Source organism: Sylvia atricapilla, chromosome 12, assembly GCF_009819655.1.
Source record: "Sylvia atricapilla isolate bSylAtr1 chromosome 12, bSylAtr1.pri, whole genome shotgun sequence".
NCBI classification, from domain to species: domain Eukaryota; kingdom Metazoa; phylum Chordata; class Aves; order Passeriformes; family Sylviidae; genus Sylvia; species Sylvia atricapilla.
This window is the reverse complement of record NC_089151.1, coordinates 4,883,669-4,902,080: the sequence shown is the minus strand read 5'-3', so window position 1 is coordinate 4,902,080 and position 18,412 is coordinate 4,883,669. Positions and strand designations below refer to the sequence as shown.

The following is an 18,412-nucleotide window of genomic DNA, read 5'->3' as shown; positions in this document are numbered from 1 at the left end:
CATGACTGTGAAACACAGCCACTGCAAGCAGACTCACAGGGCTGAGTAAGGAGATGAGAGGGAGAGCAAAAACCAAAGCAAGGCTGCCTTAGTAAAACCCCAGGTGCCATCCAGATAAAATATCTGGTGTTCAGTTGCTTAATACAAAATGTCCTGGCCCCTGTGTTTAGTGTCTTACGTTGAAATGGCTACTGAGAATCCCTGTAACTGAAGAGTGGAAAAGCCTGAAGGCACCACCACATAGAATATATTATTCTGGGACCATTTTCTAATTTACAAAGGAAGTAACAAGAGCATGAGTTCATTACCCCCTCAGTGGCAGGTATGACCTCTAATGTGTTTACCCAGCATAAGCACATTGGTTCACGTAGCAACAAAGGAATGGTTGATCTCAGCTTTTATGAAGTTAGATGCTTGATTTTGATAAATCGGGTACTCCCAGGTAAGAGCAGTGCTAGGTTGCTTTTAGTGAGCTCTTTCTCACAAAAAAGAGCTTGAACTCCTTCACAAAGGATATGTGTGTGGTGGTGTTCAGATTTTTCTTTTAGGGAGATGTTCTAACTGAAACATGAGCCAGATTCATCCTTGCTTTATTACATCCTAGAGTAATTGATCTGCTCCTGTTCCCATTTAAACCATTATAAATATTGCACTCCTTTGCCTTGTTTTACCTATTTACACCAATGTCGTTAAAAGCAGAGTTTTCCTGAGGATTCATAGGAGAGCTGTGCTTGAGTTGACTTGTAAAATACACATATGGCCCACCTCTAATTTCTCTATTTTGTCCTTTTCTAAAATGAGCTTTTATCTCCCCAAGAAAAATACTTCCCTGCATTATGTTTTCTCCAGTTGCCGCCTTGAAAATCAATTTTTCTCTTTTTTTCCCCTTTCTTTTTAAAGGCAATTGCACCTTTGCTGGAAAACAACCATCCTCCTCCTGACCTCTGTGAATTCTTCTGCAAGGTATCAGAACAGCTTTGATTTCTGAAATCTCATAGTTGCATATGAATGTAGTTCTTTGAGCAGGAGGTTGTTTTTTCCTTTAACTTCTTACCTCCTACCCAGATTGAGTTCAGTTCTTGGCCAGCAAGCAATGATACTGGAATGGTGAACAGCACCATCATGATAAATACAATCATATGCTTAATATATCAGACTGTTTTGTCCTGATACTCTGTGTGAGTTAAAATTTTGAGACTCCCACACCTCAGTCTGGGTACAGGAGGTGTCCTACTGCATGCTGTGTTTAATGCAGAATACAGAAATACAGCTAATACAGAAATCACTGGAGCCCCTGTGTTCAGATGTGTGTAACTCAGCCCTTATGGTATTTTGTCATTGGGTAATGGCAGTGGGAAGATCATAAGTACTCACCCTCTTTCCTGGTAAATCCATGCTTGTGCTGCATTTTGTATCTTTTATCCATAAACTTCAGAGTACTTTAGATTGCAGACCTTGTGGATTTAAAGATACTACTTTCCTCGAGGCCTGTTTGTGTTTCGTTTTTAAGTCTGCTTAAATTTGCTTACTGATGACTGGGTATGCATTTGTCAAACATTCTGGATGCTGCTTGTAATTCTCATCCAGAGTTATTCATCAGCTGCTTCTTCCTACAGAAATTGAGTCAAGTTACAGAAACTCCTCTGACTTGCATTTTTATAAGCACTCTTAGGTCATCAGTAGCCTCAGACCTCAAGCATTTTTATTCCTAATTTGGGATTTTTTTGCCTTTGATCTCTCTCAGAGGTGGGCACCTAATTGTCTGTAAATGTGTGTGAGGGGGGATTGCAGGAAGGGAAACAGGTTGTGGACTTCCCAGAACGGAAGTGGACAAGGTAATGAGAAGGAGAATTTATCTTCAAAATCGGCCCTTGATCAGGGGGTTGGACCAGATGACTTTCAGAGGTCTTTCCCAACCTAAGTTACTCTGACTGATACATTATGATTATATATTTCATCCTGTGATGGGAAAGTGGGTTATTGGTACCTTCCAAGATCCACCACAGGTTTTTAGCCTGGATCCCAGAGAAAGGAGGTTTGTGGCATTACACTGTCTGTGTGATTAGATCTTCCTGTCCCCAGCCCCTTTCCTTTTAAAACCCTTGGCAATAAGCCCCAAAAATGGTACACTGCAGTGAGTTTTGGGAAGAATAGGTGATAGGGAAGAGAATTTGCTGTTTGTGAGCTCCCATGGGAATCTTCTACTAGATGCCAGTGAACCGATAGGAGCAAGCAGTGTTGAGTACCTTAATCTCAGGAGAGAATAATTTAGTTCTTGGATCTTGTTAATCTTGGGGTAATCCACGTGTGGGGTGTGAAGGCAGGGGAGACCCCTGTCCATAATTCCTGCAGCTGACACAATGACCTGTTGCTCCTTCCAGCACTGCCGAGAGCGCCCGCGGTCCATGGTGGTCATCGAGGTGTTCACCCCGGTGGTCCAGAGGATTCTCAAACACAACATGGTGAGTGCTCGTGCCACGGGAGCTCCAGCACTTTGGAAAACTTCACTGCCATACCTTGTGTGATCAGCAGCTGCTCTGTTGCCTGTCACGTGCTGTGGGATCTAAATCTGCCCCCCAAAGTGAGAATGCTGCGTGTAATTGTGTGTTACTTCATCAGTGCAGAACTAATAGGCCTTCGGTGGGATCCTCAAAAGCGTCTAAGCAAAGCCATGTTTTGAGGGATGTTTCTTTTGGCAACAGTGCCAGCATTGCAACTCCAGCTCTCTCCCACCTGGCTCTTGGCTCCTTATTTACTCCCTGCACGCCATCCTTGCAGTTAAAACAGTTTAAAATCAAATAAATAACAAAAGCAGAGTTCATTTTAAGCTGGACCCTCAACACTTTTTCTTCAAAACACCACCAGCCCTCTTGGTTTCCATTTTCCTTAAGGCTCATGTTCAGAGAGTTCTTACCTCGATTCCCTGAATATCCTTATGCTTTTCTACTGCTATTCTTCCTTCTCATTACAGGATTTAGGTACTCTGTCGTTGTATGGCTGTTCTTACCCAGACTTTCTCTCTCCTCATTGCTGACCAATTCCTTGTCAGTGTTTGAAATAAATGCCCTCCTTCACTTTCCACCCTGTAGACCACATTCCCCTCCCCTAAACTCTGAAAATATCCTTGCATGATCCATATTCCTTTCCTGATAGAGGTCTGGGGCATTTACCGATTCTCCAGCTTTTGTGGCATGAAGTTTCCTGCCAGTGCTTTTAAGTTCCATGAAGAAGTCTTACTTCACAATGCAGTGGCAAAGAATAACAAATAAAAGATTTAAGGCAGTTGATTTGGCTGTGATCTCAAGGATGAACCTCCATAACTTCATAATCAACTTCTTTTCACTAACATATAATTTTAGAGACCATCCATTGTCATACTGTGATTGGCACGAACCCAGTAGAAAACAGTTAATATTTCTCATTTTTCCAATCCTATTATTTAACTCCCTTAGTTTACAGAACTAGGTAGAAAGCCCAAGATGGCAAAAAGGTCATATTCCTGGCTCTGTGCCAACACTCTGCAGACATGTAAACATTTTTGAATATTCTGTAGTGTTCAGTGAAATATTCTGTAAATGTTATTCTTGGATTCCAGACTGATTTTTTTTTAAAAGCATCCAGAGCTCTTGAGGGGTCTCAAATAAAATCTAAATGCATAGTGTAATGCTTGTATTTGGTTAGCTTCAGAGAATTGGGTATATTTACCATACTTAACATTTGCAGATTGAAAATCAACATGTCTGTACCGCAGTGTGTAGTCTGAGAATTTATGGTGTCAGGTATTAATTGGAGTGGATTTGGGCACTTTACCACTCTCTGGAGATTTCTGTACTGAATAGTGCTTTAGAGAATGTGTGTGTGTGCGCACATAAATAAAGTTACTCATTAGGGGGACGCTAAACTTCATCACCTCAGGAGGCCCAGTGCAGTCCTTGGGGCAGGAGATTGAGCTGGCTCTTCCCACCTTTGCCTCCTGTTTGTTCTGTGGCCTTTAAAATTCCCAGCAAGTTTTGCTCCACAGTTTTCTACCTATAAAATGGGGAAAGAGTGTCTCATTTATCTCTGATTTTAACATCTCAAAAGAACAAGGATATAGATTATGATTTTAATGTCTCAAAAGAACAAGGACAGGTTTTTCTCTCGGTGATAATGCTGGTTAGTGCAGGACTGGAGGCTGTTGTATGCTGAGTTGTTTGAGGAGTGCTCAGCAACTTCCCAAACCTTTGGGTTTTAGCTGTCTGCAGGGTCAGCCCAAATGTTTAAATATAAGCCCTTCTTTCTTTTTTCTTTTTATTTTTTTTTTAGCAAACAGTATTGATGGTGTGTATTGTTCTGTGCTTGGTATGTGATAGGGCATTATATTAAATTTAGAGAGATATTTTATTTTAAAGGATTTTAAAGGATGTCAGCAATGACGTCCTCTTTATGATCTCTTGGACTTTCATTGTAGCTTCAGTTGGGACACCTAGACAGGTTGAAAACTTTCATCAGCAAACTGCAATTGCAAAAGCTGTCTTCATGTTCATGAAATGAATCAAATGTTCTATGAAGCACGCATGGTCTCGTGCCCTTGGCTCAAGTGTATTTGTACCTGCAAGAAGGATCTGTTGCAAGTTTAATGATGTTAATTGTAATGATGTGGAATTGCCCACAGTCCCTTTGCTGGGTGAAGTTACCAGGCAGCCTTTCTGTACCAGCAGGGTGACTCTGAGGGCTTGGAGGAGACATTGTTCACTCCAAGCTTGTTTTCAAAGTTTTTTAGTCATTTTCTCTGCCTGTAAAACTTACCGGGTATTAATACAGGTTGTGCTTTAGAAGTGCCTGAAACCAAAAAGAGTTAACAGAAGGTTGCAGTGCTGGGGGGGTTTATCATCCCTTTTACAGACCACCATTAGTTCATCACCATTTGTGGCATTTCTTTAACATTTCAGTTGCCATGTATTTTTTTCAGGATAACTTCCACAGGCAGCTGCTGGAGGAATAGCTGGGAGTGCTTGTTTGTCCTCAGTGGACCTTGTTCCCCACTTGGAAATCCAGCTCTGTAGTTCTGCAACACCTGTGTAATAAGGTTACACCTGTGTAAATGTGAGGAAATGTGGTGTGGAATAACACTCACCAGACAGCAGAATTTACTCCTTTCACATCTAAAAATAGCAGGTGATGTGAGGAGATGCAGGATTTCAGTTAGCAGGTGGCTCTCTGACTGCAGGATTTAAAGAAAGTGACTCTTGAGCTCACCTGTCAAATTCACAGAGTAGCTGGAGTAAAATCCCTGGAGAAAAAAACTGATCTCTGGTTTGGTACTTGATTGCTTACTGATAGCATGTCAAAATGATTTTCTCTAAAACCAGAATAGACACCCATGCCAAACCCATGGAAATATAATATTTTGAGTTTTATTTCTAAAAATATGCAGTTAAGGGTGGAAGCAAAAGCACCAAACAAAAAATGTATTTCAAAATCAAAATACTAAGTGGAAAGTGCAAAACAAATATAAGTATAGGGGAGACTTTTTTTGGTTTTTGGTTGTTTGTTTCATTTTACAGAACTTTGTTTTCAAAGTGGATATAAAGGAAATAAGAGATTGGAAATGCTGTTGTTATTAGTGGGGAGAACATTACTTCAGTGTGCAGAGATGCTCTTCTCTTGAAGCTTGTCAGCATGATAGCAAAGTGAATTCAGTTGTGTTTGAGCTGGTTTCATTTGAAAACCCAGTTTTGATGTAGATTCACCATCTTCACCGAGTCTCTCCTTCTTGGACAGGATTTTGGGAAATGCCCTCGGTTGCGGCTCTTTACTCAGGAGTACATTCTGTCTTTGAATGAGCTGAATGCTGGAATGGAGGTGGTGAAGAAGTTTATTCACAGGTGAGTTATATTTAATTTATGGCATATTTCCAGTCCTGTGTCCATGCTTTGGTGTGTTACTTCTCCTGCTTTACTGGCTGTTAACAGTAGCTGGTGCTTTTTGGCAAACAGCAAATAAATCAAGTCCATCAGGCAGTGTTGCTGAAGTCTCTTTTTAAAAATGCTGATTCTCAGATAAGTCTGGGGTTTTCTGCCTACTTCCACATTGCAAACAAATGGGCTTTGCTGTGTGTATGTTCTTCATATACATCTAGCTCAAAGCCTCTGGAGAATGATTCCAATTATCTTTCAAGCTCATAATGCCTCACTCAGGTGTGAGATTTTTAGGAGGACTTTAGGGATACCACATCAATTAATTTGATGTTTCGGCTTACCCTTAATCATTAATAGGAGCATTGGATTTACAGGGTTAAAATATCTCTCTGTTATGGCCCTTCTGAAAATTCCCCAAGGATGCCTATCCAGGTTTGTCACCTCGTTCTGTCGGACTGGTTTTGCCCACAGAAATCTTCCTTGCAATGATACCATCTTGTTTTTTGTCTTTCAGCATGCATGGTCCAACAGGACAATGCCCACATCCCAGGGTCCTGCCAAATCTTGTAGCTGTCTGCTTAGCTGCCATTTATTCCTGTTACGAGGAATTTATCAACAGGTCAGTATGAATTCCCACCTGTTACTCCCTTCCAAAGCCATGGCGCTGCTCAACAGGATCAGCATGAGATGGGTGTGATAGATAACCTGAGAGACCCTGAACCTTCATGCCCTGGTACTTCACCAAGGGAGTGAGGACAGGCAGGGGTGAGACCTTAAAGAAGGGGTTGTGTGTAAATCCCTGTGTGTCTGCAGCTTTGAACCCGAGCTGGTTTCACAACGCTGTCGCCGTTATTGTGGAAAGTCTGAGTCCTCACTTGCTGCAAAGTAGACGCCGCAGTTCTTGACACATGAGCCAGTTTCCAGTAGACACTGAGGGTTCCCCTCTGCTATGTTTCCTGTTTGTTTATGCCTATCTGACTTTCCTCATGGTAGAGCACGGACAGGGGCTGCTCAGTGTCCAACACGAATTCCAGACACGAGGGCTGCAGACAAATGTCTGGGCATGTACTATAGCCAGATACATAATTGGGCATGGATTCTGTTACAGCTTTGCACAACTTGGACAGGAAAGTTCACCTTTAGACTAAACTGGTCTGTCAATTAGAGTAATGAAAAGCTCAAATCTTTGTCAGATAGAGGCTGCAGGACAGTTCTATTGGAGCCTTTAATGTTTCAAATTGATTTCAGTAATCTGACTGCACAGAAGAAAGCCATCCAGTGGGTTGGGATGAAATGCTGTGGGAAATCGCAAAAAATCGTGGCTTCTCAGTGTTGCACTCCGTGTCCCGCTCTCTGCTGGTATGTCTGCCTACTGAAATGATTTGTTTCTTTTTGAAATCCAGCCGGGACAATTCGCCAAGCCTGAAGGAAATTCGGAACGGCTGCCAGCAGCAGTGTGACCGAAAGCCCAACCTCCCCCTCCGCCTTCTCCACACGAGCCCTGACCTGGTCTCTCAGGAGGCCACCTTGACTGAATCCCGTCTCAAACCAGTTATTGTCACCACCAACGAGATCCACGTGGAGGTGGAGCGCAACAACACGGCCAACCAGAAGATGACGGCCGGCGTTGGCAACGACAGCGAGCCCAACCTCATCGACTGCCTGATGGTCAGCCCCACCTGCAGCACCATGAGCATCGAGCTGAGCGCCCAGGCAGACAGGATCCTGGGCTGCTACGTGGAGATACTCAAGATGCTGTGAGTGGCTGGTTTGGATAGCTTTTAGAACAATGTCATCTCCACAATGGGGGAGCTTTTCCCACAGGCTTGTTGTCTTCAACGTCTGTGGCTAGCCAGCAAATGGTTATAAATCTCAACTCCAGCCCTGGAGAGCCCAGCCTTTGAAAGAGGCATCTGGCACTGCCAAGATGTTCTAAAAATAGCATTAGGAAGATGAAAATGGAAAGCTTATTTGTACAGTGAGCCTCAGGCATTTTACAGAAGACGGGATGTTGGTGTCAGTGGTTTCTGTTTTTGTTCTTGCCCACCAAGAAAAAAACAAAAAACCCCATTTGTCTCCTCCAGGGCTCTTGGGATTGCCTGAGACAGAGCTAGAAAAGTCAGGTCTGTGCTGGGTTTAGTGCTTGTGCAGTGATAGGCAGCACCACTGCCCTGACTTTAGCAGGAGTTGGATACGGTGATTGTTGTTCACTTAGATGTTCTCCCTTCGTGTGCTTGTGGAAGTTTTATGACTTGTTCAGATCTGCTCGTATTAGAGTGGAGTCTCTGTCCAGTTGCTGTGGTACAGCAGACCTGTCTTGGGTCTCAGGTGTTCAAATAGCTTTTGCCACAAAATGGTGGCAAAGTGATTCCTGCCAGGCACATCTGAATATCTTAAACAGGAATATAAAGGAAAATATTCTTCAGGGAAAGCTTGGTTTTCTCTGGATAAATAAATGAAAAGGAATAACAGAAAAGGTGGACTGCAGGGAGCTTGTAATAGAAGTGCAGTAAATCAATTTTGTTGACTTTGACAGCTAGCTCTGATACTGATTTGCAGTATGTTTTGTGGCAAACTGTTAAACTTCTACATTAATTATTTTTAAAGACTGTAAGGCTTAATGAAGTCATAGTTGAACTTTATAGAATCCAAGATGTGATAGGTGAAATCTGGACTCTGCTGTAAACCGTGTAGCATGTGCTACACTGCAGACAAATGCACATCTGGGAGTCCACTCTCAAAGAATAACATGAAGTCAAACTGCTGTGATGGAAGATTTTGTGAAGGTTTTGTCCTACGTTTTCATTTTTTTTCAAAATACAGAGTGCAAATTTGCAGCATCACTCTTCCACTCACTGCACAGCTGACTTGCAATTACTTAAGCACTCATTCAAAGCTGGAGACAGGAAAAGTGAGTACCAGATACTGTTCCCATTAGATTCTTGAGCAGGAAGTTGCTGTGAAGGCTAATTTTGTATATTTTTTTCCCCGTGGCCTAGGTTCTTCTGCCTTTAAAAATGATTGCATCAAAAAAAAAATCACAGTTTGCTTCATCTGGGGGCTTCTAAGTCTCCACGCACCCAGGTGCTACATTAAACACGTCGTGTATTTATTCCTGTCCCCTTGACTCTCCCTGTTTTCCATAAACACTGTGCACTCCACCAGTCCTGATGCTGGTTTGGATGCTGACTCACTAAGCATTGACGGTTTTGGTTTCATCATGCAGCTGACACACACTTATAAACAAATTCACAAATGGACATGTTCTTCCCCACAGTCTCTCCACTTTTAAACATTGCATAGGCTAGGTCCCAATTCCCATTTAATTTCCTACACAAACAGCTCATTTCTCTCCATACCTTGAAACGATCTATTTTTTTGAGCATTTCCTTTTTTAAAAAAAAATCAAGTTGCTCAGCAGCAGCAATGAAAATGGGAATGTGTGACTGTTGGAGTTGTAGGTGTGGAGCAGCTTTAGGCCCTTTTTCTGCTTGTACAACAGGAGTTCTGAAAAGTGAAACCTCCCACTGAGGGACCAGTGATAACACAAAAGTGGTGCAGCTCTCCCCAGAGTGCCCTGCCAGAGCCTGCACCCTGCTTGGGACATCACAACCTGTGAGGACATAGGGCAGCTCCTAAGGCAGAGCCATGGCTGTAGCTCCACTCATTTGACTTCCCTTCCATTCCTGTTCATCCCTTGATTTTTTGGGTGCCTGAAAGCAATAATGCAGAATCTGCTCCTGATTCTGCCACTGGCTCCATGAGGGGTTTTAGATAAGTCACTTTTAAATGCCTCATTTTCCTTATTTGTAAAATACAGGTAAAGATTTTCAGTGTTGTTTTTTAAATACTGAAACCAGTGATGGAAAAGCATTCTAGAAGGGCTTGTAGTTATTACCAAAAATACAAGATAATGCTGTTGTGATGCTGATTACTTTCATGCTCTAACTCTTCTTGAACAAAGGGTTTCCGTTGCATGAAATACTATTACTGTACTTTGAAAATCTGAGAATATGAAGAAAGAGAGTTGAAGAACATGCCAGTAGGAAGAAAACATTAATTATAAAACAACTGCTATCCAGGAGCTGAGCTCTCAGCAGGCATTCAGTAAAATAATGTTCTTATTAATAACAGTGGTAAGCCAAACATAAATAAGTTGTTTAGCATTGAGTTTGATTGTTCTTTTAGGTGTCTGACTCAGTATCATCATCAAAACAAGAGAGTCACCAGCGATGATATCTTTTTTACATAATTAACTTAGGGCAGCAGGGAGTAATTTATTTAGGCAAATTTTAATTATTGGAAGTCTAGCAAATAAGCATTCTCAACAGTAGCTTCAACAGAGGACATTTTATTGTTCACTTTTAACTCTTACATAGTGCTTACTTTTTGGGGGGAAAACACTCACTTCTAATTTTGATGGAGATGTTATTTACCAATCACTTTAATACTTCACTTTTTGCACAGAAAGCTAAAAGGGCAGTTCAGAAAGTTCATCTGTGGGGCTCTTACAGCACCTAGAATATCTTTGACCCTTTTTCTAATATAGTTGTGTAACGAAACACAATTATTGCATACTAAAGGAAAATACAAAATCATGATTTTAAAGATGTTGGCAGATGACCCAAAGTCTGGGCAGATTTTAAAGGAGACATAGTCTCCAGGGTAACATAATAATTTTGGTCCTGCACTTGAAAGTGGATCAAGCTTCTGTGTCAATATTCTGTAACTCATTCTGGACTCTGATAGTGTTACTGACACCAGCCAATGCCTCCTGAATCCTACAAGTCTTAAACTGTGCATAGAAAATGCACTAAATTAATTGAAAAATTTCTGTTCATCATATTAAATTAGAGGCTCTGAGAACGGCTCAGCATTGCCCAGCTCCTACTTCTATGTTAGTGTTTCCAGGCTTCTGGGAATGTCTTGTAGAGCCAAACTTGTGCTTGAACAGGACAACCATGGTTAGAGAAAGTTGCAGTGGAAAGGACCATGTGTCCATCCTTGGGCTGGAGAACTTTAAAATTTTCTTTCACCTGAAGGACCTCACTGGTTCCAAGGGGTGGAGAGACACTTAAACTGTCTCTGCAGTGAAATCTGGGTCAACAAATAGCAAGGTCAACTGCTTGTGAGAGCAGACCCCTCTTGGGGAAGCTCTGTTGGTGTTGTATCATAAGCTGTTACCCTTTGTCTGTGTTATTTTCTGTTTCCATGGCTGCCTGTAGTGGCAAGGGTCCGTCCAGATGTCCAGACACTTCTACCCCTCTCTGGGGCCAATGTCACAGCCTGTTTTGGGCAACCTTGTGTTGCTGTTTCCTGATGCTTCCATGCCAACTGTGAGCAGTGGAGCCCATTTCTGTTCTCAGCAGTCAGGGCAGAACCTTTCTAGGGTCTTCCAGTGGTGCTAAATTTTCATCTTTTGAAAAAGCCAAACAAGCCCATCTCAAAAGAAGGCTGAGCATGAAAAGGCACCTCACTGTTTTGCAGATAGCAGGTTTGTGCCTTGTATTGACAAGGGGTCTGCTGAGGCTTTTTCTCAGCCTGCCTTGGTGCCCTGAGCTAAACCTTACATCATACAATTCAGGGAGCTAACCTAGAGCCAGGGAAAGAAGTGATCAGGTACATGTCTGGAGGTATGGTCATGTTATTGTCTGACAACAGAGGTTACCTTGTCAATCTGCCCAGTCTGGTGAACAAGCTGCTTCCAAGTAGTTGCTCTTGTCTCTTCATTATCTTCAAAAAGCCGAGGACTTGGGGCTTGCGGTGTCTCAGAGATGAGAGCCACGGCTTCCCAAACACAAGCACCCACTGGAGCTTCCCCTGGCTGCTCTGCATTCCCCAATAGGTCAGTGGCATGCTCTGAATATCCCAAGTGGATTATCCTGTGTCATGTTTATCGGGGTTGCCCTGGGCTGCTCGTATGTTTTGGATTGTTTGTGCCGCACATGACATGCGGGCAGGTTTTCATTTTGGTGAAAGGTGATCCCGGGGAAGGAAAATGTATTATGTTGGCAAGCCAAGAGCAATGGTGGCCCAGAGGCAAAGTCGCTGCAGTCGGGGATTATTTAATTAATATGGCTGTTCTGTGCTCTGCCAAGCCCCTAGGACAGGTTTCAGGGGCAGGGAGGCTGTGCATGGCAGGTGATGGCTTTGATCTGTCACCGCCTGGCTCCAGCAGCCCTCCGTGCTCTCAGGAACCCGCAGGTCAGGCTGCAGCCTGCCTGCTGTGCTGCTCACCTGGAATTGCAAATCCTGCAAAAACCAGAGCTGGGTAGTCATTCTTCCCCCTTTTATAAGGCCAGTCCTGGGATTTGAGCTGTGTGATGAGTGTTGAGCCCAGCTCTTTGGAGAGCTGGGAAGGGAGTTTGTCACGGGCGCTGTCCCAGGATCTCCCTGTGGCTCTGCACTCCCTCCTTCTCCTGGCCCAGCTCTTTGTCTGGCTCACTGCAGTGCTTGTTAACTGCAACCAGAGCTAATCCATCTCCCTTTCTTTCCCTGCTTCAAACACTTCTGTCTTGTGTTGGAGCTTTGAATGGACTGAAGAAAAAAAAAAGAAAAAAGCAACTGTCTGAAATGAAAGAAGAGTGCAGATGAGATGAGCACAGACAGAAGGAAAATGTTTTTGAAAAGGGAATAGGTGGGAGGAGGAGAAACACCGTAGGCTTTTAATAAGTAGTTTGGTTTTATTCTTGTGCTGTGTTTGTTTCATGTTTCCTAGCTCAGATTGAAGGGATTACAGGCTGTGCAGATTTTATGTTCAGGTCCCACTCACGCAGCCAAATTTTATATATTTCAGTAGGAGACAGTTTTCTTCCTTCCTTTCTTTCTTCCTTCTCCTGGAGAAGCAGACTGATTTATTTTCACTGCCCTCTCACAGACCTGTCCTGCTCCCCAGCTTTGAGAAAAGTCAGAGTGATACTGTCCCATTCTGTCTGCAGTTTAATTTCACAACTTTTTTCTTACTCTTGCAATTTCCTTTGAAGCTCAGCCATGAAAAATTGATTGGTTCATATTATTAGTAATCACAACTCTCCAGATTGCTCAAGAAGGAACTTCAGTGGTGTAACACTTAGCCTGAGATGTCACAGGAGCTAAGCCTCAAAGCAGGTCTCGGCTTTTAACCTTCTGGTAAAAAAGATTTGTGGGTGCTGTATCTCATGTGAAATGAAGCACCTTTAACACCTCTGAATTTTCTAACTCTGCCTTTTGACTTCTGAGTCTCCCATGCTCAAAAATCTGCTTTTAGAGTTGTTTGTATCTGCCAATTAATATGTGTTATTTTTAGAATAAAATCAGCTAGGAATTTCTAAAGAGTATGCATATTTAAATAAAATGTCAGGACTGTGTTCTCACACCTGACAAACACGGTGAGACCCAGGCTGTGTGTTGAGACCTGTGGCACTTCTCAGGGCTGCAGCTGTAGATGGGCTGCATCAGCTCTCTCCTACAGAGACCTGGTATTTAAACAAGAGACTTTCAGCTGAAGCTGAACACAGGCCAGAGTTCTGTGTCACTGACCCATTCAATGTGTCTCTAGGTCAGAAACAATAATCTTGTAGATAGCTTTAATTAATCAAAGCTTGAAAGAACCCAGAAAGCTCATCCTAGAGATGTTGTGTCAAAGGTTTCCTTGCCTTATTTCAGTTTATGTGACAAGTCCCATCCTCAGGTGTGTCATGATATTCACTGACTAAATTGAAAAAACAACCCCTGTAATGAAGTCCTGCTTCATGTCTTGATATTCTGAGGCATTAAACAGAGTTGATCATCTTCCTTATTTGTTCAGTGGCTAAGCAGGTGAGGGACTTTTTATCTCTGGAAAGAACCTTTTGAATAGGTGATCACAAAGTGCTCTTGCTGCCACTGACTCACACTGGCTTTAGGTTTGTGAGACACTCCTTGTCTCAGAGTTGCCCCTAGTTTAGACCTGAGAACAGAATTTTTCATGGAGGAGAAAATTAGGTTCACTGGCTTCTAGCACAACTGGCATGGGCATGAGGTTTTTCGATTACTGTAACTTCACATGTGCTCTTCTGGTTTTTAATGCACTAAACCTCATGGGCTGGTTGCTTGCAAGACATATGACACATTTGTGTAACCTGAGCTCATACTGCTCTTGGGCAAGTGATAACTGCTTCCCTGGTTGATTTTTACATCATGATTCTCCATTCAAGTAAAACTTCTGCATGTTGCTTTTTAAGAGTACCCTGCACATGCATTTAAATTTTCTTTTTCTGTCAATACATCTTTGTGGGCTGTCCAACATCATGTGTGTTATTAGTTTATGGACATTTCTGCTTTATATGGTTCAAAAGATGGATGAGACTTTTGAAAATGCATCCATCTTCAATTTCTCTGGGCTAGAACTTTCCCTTTGCTTTCTCTTGGAACAGTTCCTGTGCATATGTTGTCTGTCTGTAATGCTATCAGTAGATACTGTCCATTTGAGAACATTACACTTCGTTCCCTCCCAAAGACACATCACACTTTTGTGCCAAGTTTCCAGTAAGCTGCAGCCAATACTCTGGTTTTTAACACTGAAATCCAAAAGGTAGCAGCACTAAGAGAAGGTGGCAGGCTCTTCTGGGTTGTTTCTGCAGACATCCCCAGGTGTTCCAGCCCATATGAGATTCACTTCTGTGTGTGCTCATTGTTACTAATGGGACTTGAGAGGGAGGGTCTGGGCTTTGGCTGGTGGATTTTGTGTCAGAAATGGATGTGGGGATAACTTTGTTCTTACAAATGGGCTTATGTCTTACAGCAAAGAAAAATTCCAGTTAAATGTATAGAAGAGCTGTAAATAGCAGTGGCCTGGTAATTGCTCTACCAACTTAGATGAAAGTATTACTTAGTGATTAAATGTCAACAGGTCTCATAAACAGCAAATGTCTTCAAGTTGACATAAAGAAGGGCTCTCTGGAGGTCACTGTAAATACCAGATTTATTGTGCCTCAATGGAGAATGTGCTGAAACAGAAAAGGGAAATGTCACTGTAGATTTTGAGAGTGCTTCAGTAAACCAGAAAGGTTATTGGTGCCCACAGTAAAAAAGCTTTTAACTCCTTGAACTAACTGTTGGCAAGCCATACTTAAAACCTGGTAATCTATTAACAAAATGTTCATTTTGCAGGTCAGACTACGATGACTGGAGACCAGCCCTGGCCAGCTTGCTTCAACCTATCCCGTTTCCCAAGGAGTGAGTTTGCACTGTCTTAGTATTTACTGGCTTGTTCTTGTTGCTATTTTTTTTATGGTAAAATATACGTCAAGTAAAAAGTGATGGTAACAGGAGCTTTGTGCCTCTAGTGTCGATTTAGAAACTGAAGTTGATTTTGGCTGATGCAGAGGGATGTGAAGACCTCCCCATGTTCAACTTCCTTCCCCATTTCTGTCAGATGATCCTGAAAAGAAATACGGTTAACTAGAGACAGGCAGACAGGAAGGGAAGGAAAGCTGGTGAGGAGGAGAGCCAAGTGAGAGATTTAGTGGAGGAGGATGCTCTGCTGGCGTCACAGAGACTCCTGTCATTTGTATTTTGCATTAAATGAAGAAGCTGCCCCACGGATCGGCCGAGCTCCCTCAGAAACCTATTAATAATGAACAGTGGTGTTTATAAAGTGCAGACCTCCACGGACAAAAATTACCACCTGTAATTGTACAATTTGCTGGCTTGTCACATCCCCTAATGACCTGATGTCTTGAATCACAGAGGTCTAATCCTCCATACCAAGTTACCTGGGCTACAGTGAGAGCATGGAGATAGGTAACAGAGACATCATTACCTAAGTCAAATGTGAGTCTTGGGGGAGCTGTAAACCATACCGTGGTGCAAGGCACTTCACAAAATGACCATTAATTGCTTTACTGATGTATGATGCTAATTAGTTGTGACCATGCCCTAATTGCATTGCAATTAAAGAATACACCTGGCTCTTGGAGGTAGGCAAAACTCTGTTTGTAATTTTATGATGGTGTTGTAAGTCTTTTACTTTCTTCTGACCCAAAGCTCCCACTGACATTATTCAGAGCCTTGTCTAAGACAGACTCAAGAAAAGCTACAAGATTTGTTCAAAGTAATTTTTCCCCCTAGGTTAATGAAAGAGGCTTTATCTGATTTTTTGAAACTTTTTTTTGTGTTATGTGCTGCAGTTGCTTAGCAAGTCTTATTATCATCTGGAAAGAACTGAAAAGTGCCTGTTTGGGTTTTTTGGGCTTTTTTTCCCCCCCTCTCTCCTTTCTCTCAGATCCTCATACTCTTCTGTTTTCTGTTTTAAATTTCAGGGCTCTCGCACATGAGAAATTCACAAAGTAAGTTTCTGAGCTTCCTTTGTTTTATTGAACAAATACTTGTACTAGTCAATAATAGCAATGATGCATTATTCAGTATTGTGTCTCTAATGGCTTTTATCTGTGAAGGGCTGTAGGCATGTTCTGTTAGCAATAAAAAGTTTTCTTTGTAATTTGTTGTGCTAGCAGGAGCCCAAGGACTAAAGCCACTGGGTGCTGATAGAATTTACAAAGGAGCTTGTCAATGCACATCTCTGAAACATTTGCTAGGCTGTGTGAACAGACACTGTCCTTGGTAATCACTTTTAGGCATCAGATTTCCCTCCTGTGGAAAGAGTTTAATTTATTTCTCTCTAAAGTGCATTAATATATATATTTTAGGTGTTATACAAAAGAAATGTGATACCTGTATGAGTACTGCAACAAGCAGCTGCTTATTCTCGTCCTTCTTACTCTTATTTTTTCAGGGAGCTGAAATATGTGATTCAGAGATTTGCAGAAGACCCAAGGCAAGAAGTGAGTTTGGCAGTTTACACAGAGTATTAGTTGGAGGGATTGCAACTGCCCTTGTTCAGATCTCTCCTTAAGTAGCTTGTTCTAAAACACGGTGTGGTTTCACTCTGCCTAAGTCTCTTTAGGAGTAGTGGCCACTCAGGGTGGTTTATGTGTAGTCACCTCCTTAGCTGGCATCAGTTGATGTCCTTGTCCTGCAGTAAACTGCAACTAGCCAGATTTTCCCCCTCTGTGGGATCACTCAGAGCTTTTCATCTTCCATACAAAAAAAAAAAAAATGGAAGCAAAATCCACGGATCCTCACAGCTTACAAAATACCAGGTTTGCTGTAGCTGTGTTTCAGCCACGTTGTGTGCAAATGACCATAATTCTGATGAATTGGCAGCAGAAAGGGGGTGGGAGGTGTGTTGCTGCAGCCTCGTGGTGGCTGCTGCCTTGGAGCTGCACTCAGAGCCTGCTCAGCATCATCAGCTTTGGCTGAGTCAGAGGGAACCTCTCATCCACAGTGACTCTTGCTTTTGGCATGAAGGCAAGAAAACTCCCTCAAACTGTGGGTGAAGCTGTATCATCAGTGCCCAGAACTCCTCATTTTTATGGGTTTAGCTCTTATGAGCAGTAGTTACCCTTGTCAGAAGAGACCTTCTTGTCCTGGAATGGCACCAGGATTTCATCTGTCACTAGTGTTCTGTGCCCAAAGGAAAGAATTTACCTCCCACACACACACCTCAAAAATTGAAATGGAACTTCTGTTTCTTCAAGTGAAGGGAAAGAAAAGGAAAGGAAAAATAAAGCTTAATTATGACTTCTCTATTAAATTGTGGGTCTAAATATAGTAATCTCTACAGTGGGCCAAATTTAGACTAATGGTTGCTCACTGGTGCCAGTTCTCCAGTGCAGCTTCCTTGTTATGTATCCCTGTTGAGTTTTCCCTGTGGATTTCCTTCACCCTGACTCTGGTCAAATTTTATTAGAGCAGGAGTAATGAGAATTGTTAATGATTGGAATGAGCAAGCCATCAGCCACCACCACATTTGGTATGCAGATCACATCAGATGTATAAACACACATGCTGGGAGGGCAGGGGGAAAATGACAGAAGCTGAGAAATTTGTGGGGGTTTTTTTGTTTAGTTTTTTGGTGGTAGGGTTTTTTTTTTTTTCACCCAAGTGAAGGGAGCTGGTTTAGATTAGAGCCATTTCTTCTTTGATTTGTATAAAGGGAATGAAAAGGGCCATGCAGTAAGGGAGGATGCAGCTTCCCTCTTGGTTACACTGAAAAAATGGATTCTGGGAGTGGAGACCGGCCTGCAGCTCCTTAGATTGGAATATTAACCATGAAATTTCCAGCAGTCCCTGGCTTTGCAGTCACTTTTGGCCGGGTGTGGGAGATGCTGGTGGTTATTGGCAGGAGCTGTAACCTTCCCAATGTGTTCACTTCTTGGCAGGTCCACTCGTGTTTGCTGAGTGTGAGGGCTGGCAAGGACGGCTGGTTCCAGCTCTACAGCCCTGGGGGAGTGGCCTGTGATGATGATGGAGAGCTCTTTGCCAGTATGGTACGTGTCTGCAGTGATGTGAGTTTAGAAACTTCTTTGCAGTAAGTAGATAATGCCTAGTTGGCAGTAACAAGATTTACTTGTTTTTGTCAAAAAATTAATTACCAAAAGTCACGATTTTGTTAACCATGAGCGTTCACCAGAAAATCCAGATCTTTCTGC

The 18,412-nt window shown here is 42.5% G+C and overlaps 1 protein-coding gene across 2 annotated transcripts in view; it reads left to right on the top strand.

Annotated features, from left to right (window-relative positions):
• CMIP (c-Maf inducing protein) overlaps nt 1-18,412 on the top strand; it is a 130,786-nt gene that overhangs the window by 98,360 nt on the left and 14,014 nt on the right. For both annotated transcript variants that reach the window (XM_066327543.1, XM_066327544.1), the window contains exons 6-14: nt 901-963; nt 2,382-2,462; nt 5,764-5,867; nt 6,415-6,519; nt 7,304-7,657; nt 15,030-15,095; nt 16,181-16,207; nt 16,654-16,702; nt 18,143-18,250. In XM_066327543.1, coding sequence (XP_066183640.1) covers nt 901-963; nt 2,382-2,462; nt 5,764-5,867; nt 6,415-6,519; nt 7,304-7,657; nt 15,030-15,095; nt 16,181-16,207; nt 16,654-16,702; nt 18,143-18,250 — 957 coding nt within the window. The remainder of the gene's footprint in view (nt 1-900; nt 964-2,381; nt 2,463-5,763; nt 5,868-6,414; nt 6,520-7,303; nt 7,658-15,029; nt 15,096-16,180; nt 16,208-16,653; nt 16,703-18,142; nt 18,251-18,412) is intronic.